Below are 11675 nucleotides of genomic sequence, written 5' to 3'. Positions count from 1 at the left end.
GATAAAATAACACTCAATTCCATTGCTTTTGAGCCCATGATTTACAGATAACATATAAGATATGCAGTTACCACTTATTTTTTTCTATACAATAAGACGAAGATTAACAGTAAACATACAATTACACACACTGTACCTAACACAACGATGATGTAGCGTGCAAAACAGGGCGGGGATAGCAAAATGTGAATTCTTTTGAGCACATCACACTGCTTAGTGATTCACCTCATTCCCAGAAATCTGGTTCAGCGAGTCATTGTCCTAAGCAGAACAGCATTTGACATGCCCTCCTTTGGTTTCCAAATGACGTCATCAATCTTCGTGCAGAAGGTTTTGTAGAACTGCAAATGCACATAACAAGGGCCTGTTAAGTAGTTCCAAGTTTCATGGAATTCCTTAAAGAAGCTAAATATAAGTATTGTAATGCAAACTATAGTGAAAAACTCAAGTAAAAGTTGAGTGTAGAAGCAACCTTGTGATATTCAAGAGTGTCCCCAGCAGCCTTTCTAACATCAACCATAAAAAGGGAGGGGGCTACTTGGAAAACCTTCACAAATTATAGAAAGAGCGGTCAAATGAAAATACGAAACACCAATCTTATAATGAATCGGTTTATTAAGTTTGAAGTTACCTCCAGCACAACAGCAAATTGACCAGCCCTATTTGCCGTTACCCCCTCAATTCTTGTCTGCAATGAGAATAGTGGTTGAACAAATCAATGCCCACTCAATAAAGAGAAACTTACCCAGGGTATTGCGGTTTAACAACATGATCTTAGAACCACAAAAGCCTAAAAAAAATTACCATAAGTTCGTAACAAAAAGGAGTGTTACGATTTTGCTCCTGATAAAAAAATCAGCCCCTAGTTCCAAGCTGTTTGCATCTTAAGCAACAGTGACCATTAAGGCAGATAATTTTTCAACCATCATTCATTCAAGTTAAGCAAAATGCGACTAAATCTTATGTGGCACAGTTACGATTTTGCTCCTGATAAAGAGCAGGAAAAAATGAAAGGGTGAATTCCTCCAGTATTCCATTTTCTTTGATGTTGAAAGGGAATTACTGTTTGATAGATAATGGGAAAAGGGTGAAAAAATGCTGACAGTTACAGTTGATCCGATGGGAAACTGATTATTCAATTACAACAATGCTTCATACTGATTCAATTGTTATTTGAATAAAAGAGAATCATTTGTCCCTGAATTCTATGGAGAATTAGAAATATACCTTGTAATCACGTGTGTGGACCTTAAGACCCAACGACTCTGCGGCTGCTTCAATAGTTTCAATGATGACTTTAGCAGGTTGGCGGGAAACAAATCGAGTTTGACGCTTGACATAATCCTGCAAGAATGAGAGAGGAAATTACTCTTTGTTATAATAAGGAAGTTGTGAAAACCTTTTTAGCAAAGAGGCGACGTACTATACATGTCAGCATTATTAAGTTTGTAGAAACATAAATAACTCGATCATTAAAAATATAAGCTATTCAGATCAGATCTGACACATTTTTCCAAACCAAAAAAAATTGGGACATATTTGATCTAAAATTGGATTAAGAAAAGTTGGTATTATGTAACATTGGCTCTGAGCCTCTTAACTACAAGGAAAAAGGAGAAAAAAAGATACCAAAAATAGTGGGAGAGAAACTAACTTGCTTCTATTAAAGAGCATGCTAACTAAAAAATTCAAGGAAGAATCAATTTACATATCCCATCAGATTCCCTTCCTTATCCAAGAAACGAAAAACTTACAGGAAGAATCGGGAGAAAGAGATAAAACAGATGAAGTTGATATGAATTAAAATCTGGAAACTTCGGTATGGTTTATTTTTTGGTCCATGAACTAAATTAATCATTGTACCTGACGTCTGTCAAACAAAGCGGATAGATTCAACCCCTGAGATAGTGTTATCATCTCAAATGCATTCATTACCAAAGGACCACTCTCACTATCTTCAGATTTTTCACTGACAAATGCATCCTGCACATGAAAATAGAACATATAAAACCTATAATGGGTGAGAACATTGAAGTATCAGGACAATCACTTCAGTTAATCTAAATCCAGAGTACAATTTATCTTAAATTTGATCATTTCCTCACGCAGATATACTAGTTAGCATACTAGAAGACGAATGTGAAAGGATTCAACCTCAATGTCGTCGAACACAGCACGGACATCATCAAGATTCACTACTTCATCTGCTTTAGCTCTAACAGCTCTGTAGTTTTTCCGGAACCAAGGGTCTCGTTTTATCCCATCAATCTTGATCCTCTGCATGTACATGGTTCTGAGTAAATCACTATGAAAACACTAAAAGGACTTCTGTACAAGTTATGCTGAAGTTTCACAAATTAACCAAGAAAAAGGACGTGAGAAAAGGAACACTTGTACTGAACAAAATCAAGGAACGAGCAGAAGACATGCTTAAGACATTTCTCACATTTAAAATGACCTAAAAAAGGATCTCCATAACCAATCCGGGAAATTTGGAAGGATTTTAATCTATGTTCAGCAATCAAACTCAAAAAAACCATGTTTTCAGTTCTAATGAAACAGAGCTTCTCATATTCCCTCATGAAGGATTTTTTTTTCTAGTGCAACTTTAATGTCCTAAGCTTATAGTAGATTGAATAATTATGTGACAAATAGGCAATGGGACACCATAGTTTTCAGAGTTAAACATATAGTACACTTACAGTTTGGGGATTTGGATCAATGATTTTTTGAATCAATGATGTTGCACCAGGAGAAAACCAAAATGGACAGGAAAATTCAGCAGCCTTGATCTGTGTCAATATTAAAAGCAATAAGAAATTTGTGGAGAACAAACCATAACATTTAACATATAGTAAGCCGCACATAAAACAAACAATAACTTTAACGTATAGCAAGCCGTGTACAAGTAATGTCAAGTTACTTTTAAAGCCCCAATTAATCTAATAAAAACACACAAAAAACAAATAATGGTAATAATAAAAAACACGAGGAAACTCATGCATGAAGATGAAATTAGAAATACGGAATTGTCCATCATATGACCCATGATCCTTAGCATTTGTCACTATATAAGAAGAAAAAGAGAATCATTTGACAGAATTATCTATGCTTCCAGTTAACACATTACAAATGCATGATTACTGCATCTAACCTTCGTATACAAGGTAGGAAGGTCTGTCTCCTCAAATGGAAGATATCCTGCCATCAGAACATAAAGGATGATACCACATGACCACACATCCGCAGCAGCACCATCATAACCTCGGTTACTTAACACCTGAAGAAGTAACTAAGAGTAATAAGACAGCTACCACAGAAAGAGTCCAAACACATTCTAAATTTTTTTAAATTTTTTATATTAGAATGTGTTTAATGATTTGAAGGTATATTACTACAGAGCTCATGGAAGGGAAATAAATTCTGATTCTCTCTCATTTGATGACTAATCAAAAGCCAATTGATCATGCTAGGTAAAAGGGATAGCAATGAATTAAAATGAAAGACAACCACCCCTCTGCTTAGCTTCTTTCTGATTCAAGCTCCTTGCAGATAAAACAAATACAAATGGTGCTTATTAATGTGGACATCATTGAGGATGTATGAGGAATGGGAAGATAGATAAGGGGGCCTAAGTTTCTAATCAATCAACCTGAAAGTCGGAGATAGCACCTTTAGGAAGTTCATTTTCGTATAAGAAGTTGGGAAATCTTATAAACAGTTCGACAAGGCAAAACTGGTTCCAGAGCTGAGTTGTAGCATGGCATTGGTTTTGGAATTTCTCACATTGCAAAGAACCAAGTCTTGCTAAGTCCAGAAATTTCTCGCTTTGGCAGCTAAAATCTGGAAATCTGGAGCTAGGTGCAATACCACTCTCATCGCCCATATAACTTAATCTAGGCAGAACCAAACAATAAGTATAGCTGGTACAAGTGATATATTAATGATAAGAAACTGTCATGAATGAATTCAGGCCAAGCATGTGGAAATTCTTTTTAATTTTGGGCGGCGGTGAGATTCGATCTCTGTCTGGCTCTGATACCATGTTGAAGTGTGTGACCATCTCATATAAAAGCTTAAGCTGTTAGAAAGAGTACACTTTTTATTATTTAATTATATTCTCAACAAAGGGTTTTGGGATAGCAGGCCAATCAAATGGAGAATGACGGGTGGCATGTACAAAACAAGAAGAACATTCAAACTATATATGCATCATACCTCAGGTGCAACATAATTTGGAGTCCCACAAGTGGTATAGAGGAGCTCGACTCCCTGATAGAGATTTGAGTAAATGCCCATTTAGAAGCTCTAATTAACAAGGAAAGAAACAAAAATAGATATACCATCTAATGCAACTAACATCAGATGCTGCTTACTTGTTGAGGCAATGCACTAAGCCCAAAGTCAGAAATTTTTAAGTTCTCTTGGAAATCAAGAAGCAAATTTTCAGGCTGGGGAACAAGGAACAATAGTTAAAAGATTAAGATATATAATTTTTACAACAGATCTCCCAATCAGCAACTGCGAACCTTCAGATCTCTGTGGTAAACACCCTTGCTGTGACAGTGAGCAATTGCATCTATGAGTTGTTGGAAGTATCTCCTTGCTTCATCCTCAGAAAGCCTACCTAGATGAACCTATAAATTGAACGAATTAATAATTGAAGAGACAGATGCATTACTAAATCTTGAAAATCACACCTTGATAATTCATAGGGAGAAGGACAAAGTAAACCATTAAGGGTCAAAGCTCCATGAGCTGAAGTAAATTAGTAAAGATGCAAGTGCCTAATTGGAAACTGGACTACTATCAATGAACCAGTTTATACCTAAGTAACCCAACAATTTATATATTTGATGAAGATGAGATTTAGTTGGTCGGTCGGTCTCCTGTCTATCATTGTGGACTAAAGATCAGAACCAGGCTGGATCGTGCATTTCATACCAACTATTCAGGAATACTCAAAAAAATGTACAAAGTTCCATAAGCGAAAATAATCCTACTCGATAGAGTCCATCCCTGACAGAGAAAAACTGATTTAAAGCTAAATTGTCACTGACAAATTAAGTATTTCCGATCACTATCTCGTGCTTAAATAAGACTGGTAACACCTAGCTAGAGGAACCTCTTGATCAGATGAAATTTTCGACTTACTAGAAGGCAATTCAACACACTCTTAAACTACAATTCAACACACTCTTAAACTACTTTCAGAGTAAAGAAGTGGATCTCCAAGCTCTCCACATAAAAAGCGTGGACTGGAACTACTTCATTCAAATACAGAAGTTCTTTTTCTTCTGATATCTCAGCATGCCTCTATTTTTCAGATATAAAAAAGAGATATCTCAGTCATGCCTCTATTTCTCATTATACAGATTACTCCACCGGACTATTGCTTTGTGAATATTGTATAGGATACACCAAAGATATCAGCTGATCACTCCATTATCTTCTTCCCCATTCTCCATAAGTATCTTGACCCAAACTACAACTTATCCTAATTAATGAAGATTATCACTTCACAGAAAATCGTCATAGGCACACATCTTAGTTGCAATAATGTCTCAATCATACCTCTATTTTCATTTACAGATTACCTTCCTAGTCATTATCAGATAGAGAGCTATCTATCATCACATACAAGGATCAAAAAGTTTGCAAGAGTTATTGATATAAAGAAGGAAAAATCTTATTGAAAATTCTAAAGGAATCTTACAATTTTATCAAAAAGCTCTCCTCCAGTGACAAACTCCTGAATGATATATATTTTTGTCTGGCTAGCTAAAACCTACAAGGAAATACAGAAAATCAATAAACAACAGCAACAGCAAGTAGCAAAGATAATAGAACAACCAAACTCACAGTAGTATTTGTAATATCCGTATTTTTATTCTTTTTTTCTTTTTACCTCGTGAAGCCGAACTATGCAAGGATGTCTGACAATCTTCATTATAGATATCTCTCTTTTGATCTGGAAATCATCTCAAAGAACAGCACATTGATCAGCCAAAAATGCCAGAGATGGTAAGAACAAGGACAGTAGAATTATCACACACAGACCCCAGAATGTGCTCTCTTATCACAGAAATCTATTTCAAGTGCAAATAGATAATAAAAATTCAATATGAATAAAGCTTAATTCTTTTACACAGCTAAACTGTTGCCAGCCATCAGTTAAAAGGCTTAAAAACCCATCAACCTACTGAATTTGGCTATAGTTACACAGTAATGGATGAACATGCTGATGTTCACTAATGGAATTCAGCTCAGAAACCAAGCACATTCACATAGTTCAATTTTGATAACAGATGTCATTGCTATGGCTACAATGTTCAATGTGAGCTTAATAGTCCACCACGGAAACTGTCATGGTTACTCTTGATTCACATCAGATCAGAAAAGCCTACTGAAGTTCGACAGAAGAGATTTCTGACCTAATTTCAATAATAATCACTTCACAGATTGGAATAACTTTTCTAATTATCAACTCCAACCTTTAAATATGGGATATGTGAACACCACTGTTATCAAAACAAAATAACAAAAATGCAGGACACGTAAAGCATATACTCGAGAGCTTGAAGGGAAGTATATCTTAATACCTGTTCAACCATTCTATGTTTAAGAATGGTACTTTTGGCCAAGACTTTAATGGCAACATTCTCTCCAGTCTCGGTGTTTCGTGCAAACTTAACTTTGGCAAATGTCCCTTCACCAATAGTTCTGCCAACTTCATACTTCCCAAGCTTTCTCTTCACTTTCTTCATCACTGAACACTCATTTCCCACAGATTACCAAAAGTGAAGCAACCTTCAACTATAACTCATCAAAAACCTGTCAATTGAATCACAATAAAACTAATCAGTAATCTAGATCAACTCAAGATGATCATGTATTACATATGAAAATGCACACATATAATAAATACTTCCTCCGTTTCAATTTGCTTGTCTTACTTTCCTTTTAAATCCATTTCGAAAAGAATGCCTCTTTCCTTTTTTTTCTTTGTTTTTTTTAAAATTTATATGTGTTAAGTCAAAATCAGACAAATAAATTGAATATGCAATTTTCACAGGTAAAAAAACTTATCTCCCATACATACTCATATGATTGAAGAAACTAAATACATAGACCTAGAACAGAAAATATCTGCCATTACAACTCGAAAAAAATAAAATTAGAACTGATCACAAGCTTGGAAATTTACTACTGACATCATAAACAAATTTGCAAATTTCAATTGTGTATATATCCTAATTCAGAATTAAAAGGGAAAATTACATGAACTAGAAAAAGCATAAAAGCTGATTTCCGCAAAAAATTCCATCTGCAACTTAAATTTAACACGATTGACGAGAGAAAAACAAAATTATGAAATTGAATTCGAATAATTACTTAGTAAATTTCTGTATAAGAAAGAAAAAATGGCGAGTTGCCGGCGGAATCATTACCGGAAATGGAGAATTCCGGTGGAGAAGTCGCCGGGAAATTGAGCAACGGAGGAATCTGATCGATTTGGAGCTGAGACTTATTGAACTGTGGAGAATAAAGAAGCAATTTATCAGATTCTTTTTTAATCAGAACAAAATTTTATTTTAGGATTTTCATTCGGAGTTGGTATCCATATTAGATTACGATTAAATTTAAATTCATGCATTACAATTTGCACACCCCTTCGTGAAAAAACCTCCTATTAGAATATCTTTTTCATTCTCGGAAGCTTGAATTAGACCTATGATCAAGAGTTAAGAGATTATGAGTCAATGTTGTGCATCGGTCGGTTCAGTTTTGAAATTTATCGATTCGGCTTATTAGTTATCGATTTGTAGACGAGCTAAAGTGTTACATAACCATTAAGATATTGGGTTATTGATTGTTAATCGTTATCGGTTAAGTTATTGGTTTAACAATTAAAATTTGACACCGAAAAAATTATTTAATATCACTTAGAAACAAGGTGACAAACCAAATGAACCATGTGCATGAGTTGATAGATTGTATCTTTCTCAAAAGCAAACACTATCGCATCGTAGAATAACTGGGAGTTTGAGATAGCTAGAAATATACGAAACTAAACTTTAACTTAAGGACTTTATATATCAAAATGGTATAAATATAATTATTTAACTTACTATCGAGTTATCAGTTAACTTATTAAGAAAAAACCTCAAACAGTTAAAAATCGATGGCCCAATAAAAAATCATTATCGAATCCGCTAATTCAATAACCTATTATCGATAAACCAATAATCTTTTTTCTATTCGAATTTATCGGTTTTGATTCGATTTTGAACAACCCTAATCAACATCCCACCACAACCGACAATCAAAATAATTTTAGAGATTTCTCAATAAAACTTTTTCTTTACACTCTGTTTGGATCATTGTTATTAATTGTTTCATAATGTATTGTATTGTATGGTGGATACAATGTTTGGTTAGACTATATTGTTTGTTGTTGTTTAATAACATTTTTATTGTTTGGTTTGACAATATCGTATTGTATTATAATTTATAAATTTACTAAAATATTCTCAATTATTCTAGGGTAGGGGGTTTGACTAGAATTAAATAATATAAAGTAAAAAGGTAAAATAATATTATGAAATATTATGTAAAGATATAATTGGAAAAAAAAATTAAGTAACAATGGAAACACACAAAATTGGTTGTTCCATAAAATGGGGATTTTCATTGTTACGTAACAACGAAATTTAACAATACAATACAATACAATACATTTTAAGTAACAATCAAAACAAATATTATAGGTATATAATAATGATACAATACAATGAATAACAATGATCCAAACAAAGTATTAGTGTTGTACCCACATCACCATGACCAAATCTGAATTTGTGTGTTGCACGGTCTACTTATGAGGACAATACTCTTAATAAGACTTTTTTTTTTTACATTTTAGAGAGTTTGAACAAAATTCTGATTAAACGTGAAGAGATTACAAATCATCTCACCATAATTAACAATCAAAATAACTTCTTAGTATTTTAAATCAAATTGTTTTACATGAAAAAAATTAATTAGATACATGAAAAAAAAATTGCATCTGATAATGGAGGACATGTCAAATCCTACAATAATGGAGTACAAGTCAAATCCTACAATAAAATCACATGTAAATTGTACTAATATATATTGATAGAAAAACAAATTCAACTAAAATAATAATCTTGGACTAATCTTACTTTAAATAAATATTTTCCTTGTGGACCTTTCTAGATACTTTGATCCGCTTCTATATTAATATTCATAAATTTTGAATTTGAGTTTTGAATATAAAATTACTTTTATTAGAATATATTTGACTATTAATGTGAATTCGAATTTAATTAAACCTCAATACATATATCAAACATCGAATAAGAAATAAATTTAAAAACTCAATTTTCATCGACTATTGTTAGCAATTCTTACCATTTTTAATTACATAAAGAAATACATTGAATATTATATTACAGTAATCAACTATTGTTAGCAAATTTTACCAATTTTACAACTTTGTTAATTGATATTTGACTTATTAGCCAATTATATTATTTTTAGTGGGCCTAAATGTGGCTAACATCCAAATTTAAGAACGTCAAAGCGTTGACAACACTTAACCAATGAGGAAAACTAAAGTGTTAACAATTACTAAAAAAAATAATTAATTTGTGGTGCGTGTTGAATTCAACATTTTTTAAAAATGAGCTTTCATTTTCGAAGTTGAAATATTTAATTGCACAATATAAAGGTCATACCGAAAAGGAAAGGAACTAAGGATAATAATATTTTTGGTCCCATAAAAGTCGATAAATTTTAATTTTAATTTTTATAATATCCGTCTAGGTATATTTCTTTATAGTGCAACTGCAATATATGTAGGGATTAAACATATATATTTTAATTAATTAAAAACAAATATGTTTAATTATATATTACAATGATCAAATAATAATTTATCAATAATTGATTTGATCAAAAATGATATTATCCCAAAAGTCAAACTACTAATCCTTTCAAAGTGTCATTATTAAGTACCAATTTTTAATTTAATAGATGAATTCAGTTCGATAATAAATTTATAGCCTATAAACTTTTAAGATTTTAACGTCGTTTCTAAAATGGTAAAAAGAGAGAGATAGATTGCTATTTTATGGTGGTCCATAGAATTTTAGTATTTACCACATATAGGTAATGTTCATTTTGTGTTGGTAGGGTAAAGGTTGTTAAAATACACATATATAACATAGGAGTATAATATATCTTGGACATAACATAAAAGTTTTTTTATACTAGATATAGGTTTAACTTTGTGCAAAAAGAAGAATACAACTTTTGCAATCAAATATCAATCCAATAAACTAATTAAAGTAAAGTACTCATGAATTATTACATGAAAAAAAGAACATACACATACCACAAAAAGTCAGAAACTGTTGTTTCTAATTCTTTATATATACAACATTTATAGTACAAGTTGTTTTGCTTAGGTCAATCAAAAGAGGAAATAATTTTAAAATTCATAGGTTTATTTTCTATTATTTTTTAAAAATTGTTGAAATATGGTACACACATCAAAACTTTTAAAGGGATTCTAATATTCTCGATCACTCTAATTATATCTTAAGATTTTGTGTTGCATCGATGCTTAATCTATCTCCCTACTCTAGGTCCATTTATGTTCAAAACATAACTATCACTTTTTTGAGAGTGTACATCACGCACCTTCAACTACTCAACTACTCAATCAATCAGAGAGTACATACACCACACACCATCATGTAATCAATTAAGTGCGCTTTAATATATAAATAGTGATAGTTCAGATAGATAAAGCGAATAACTGATAGTTAGACTACTCCATCTTTTACCTTGATAAACAAAGAATAAGAAAGCAATCTAAAGCTCTAGAAAGTTTTTTCTCTCATTAATTAATAACTAGGGAAAGATAAAATAAATTGAGGTAGACAACAAAGGAACTTCAAATAATTTCCAAATTATATTACACAATTTATAAGTACTAATAAATAGAACAAATAAAATCACACTTGTCTTCAATAATTCAGGATACAACATGTGGAGAATTAATACTCTTAGAAGGTGAAGGTCTTTATTTTTGGCAATGCAGCTCTATGCATTATAAGCTTTTCTTTGTTCTGCAGATAATTGGAATGGAAACAAATTAGACACAAAATTACTACAAGTTAATAAAAGGAAATATATAGAGAATATTATTATCTGTTTTAATTTATGTATCTTATTTTTAAAAAAGGGGAAGTCCGATGCACTAATAAGCATTCCATGTTCATGTAGGATTCAGGAAAGCCAATAACTAATTCCATGACTCAATATTTAGTAAATTTGAAGATTTTTGTGATACATTATACACATTTTCAGTTTAAAAGCAAAAATTCAAGTAGTATTTCCCATACACTTTTGGAAGTTTTTTAGCATTTTTCTTCTTCATATTATATGTTATTTTAATTTATTGTGCCCTTTTTTGGCAATGAAGCTTCATAATCTAAAAGGTACAAAGAGATTTAAGGACCTAACGTCTCAATTTATGTGATACTATTTGAATGAAGAACACAATATTTAAGAAAGAATTATGCTATAAAATAAATAAATAAATAAATATATATATATATATATATATATATATATATTAT

The 11675-nt window shown here is 31.9% G+C and overlaps 2 protein-coding genes across 2 annotated transcripts in view; both read right to left on the bottom strand.

Moving 5' to 3' along the window:
- Positions 1 to 7556, bottom strand: LOC102597938 (CBL-interacting serine/threonine-protein kinase 24). The gene is made up of 15 exons (XM_006345164.2): positions 7452 to 7556; positions 6603 to 6834; positions 5909 to 5971; positions 5717 to 5788; positions 4530 to 4637; positions 4377 to 4451; positions 4219 to 4272; positions 3155 to 3280; positions 2703 to 2792; positions 2155 to 2277; positions 1864 to 1983; positions 1228 to 1344; positions 632 to 688; positions 473 to 547; positions 1 to 341 (listed from the first exon to the last, which is right to left on the bottom strand). Exons 2-15 carry the CDS (start codon positions 6765 to 6767, stop codon positions 246 to 248), a joined length of 1341 nt encoding a protein of 446 aa, XP_006345226.1. The 5' UTR covers positions 6768 to 6834; positions 7452 to 7556; the 3' UTR covers positions 1 to 245.
- A 3414-nt stretch (positions 7557 to 10970) lies between these two features.
- LOC102597616 (axial regulator YABBY 5-like) overlaps positions 10971 to 11675 on the bottom strand; it is a 6734-nt gene continuing 6029 nt past the window's right edge. Inside the window, exon 7 of the mRNA XM_006345163.2 lies at positions 10971 to 11162. Coding sequence (XP_006345225.1) covers positions 11100 to 11162 — 63 coding nt within the window. The 3' untranslated portion in view covers positions 10971 to 11099. The remainder of the gene's footprint in view (positions 11163 to 11675) is intronic.

The sequence above is a fragment of the Solanum tuberosum genome, unplaced genomic scaffold, assembly GCF_000226075.1.
Source record: "Solanum tuberosum cultivar DM 1-3 516 R44 unplaced genomic scaffold, SolTub_3.0 scf00063, whole genome shotgun sequence".
NCBI classification, from domain to species: domain Eukaryota; kingdom Viridiplantae; phylum Streptophyta; class Magnoliopsida; order Solanales; family Solanaceae; genus Solanum; species Solanum tuberosum.
The sequence above is the reverse complement of the archived record's forward strand: the minus strand, read 5'-3'. Positions and strand labels throughout refer to the sequence as shown.

What these genes read in the sequence shown, in the direction of transcription:
- LOC102597938 (XM_006345164.2), bottom strand. Translation starts at nt 6,767, where the DNA reads ATGAAGAAAGTGAAGAGAAAGCTTGGGAAGTATGAAGTTGGCAGAACT. An exon ending in GCATAGTTCGGCTTCACGAG is followed by an intron (nt 5,789 to 5,908) that starts GTAAAAAGAAAA and finishes ATTTCCTTGTAG; the next exon opens with GTTTTAGCTAGCCAGACAAA. An exon ending in CTTTGTTTGACAGACGTCAG is followed by an intron (nt 1,345 to 1,863) that starts GTACAATGATTA and finishes TCATTCTTGCAG; the next exon opens with GATTATGTCAAGCGTCAAAC.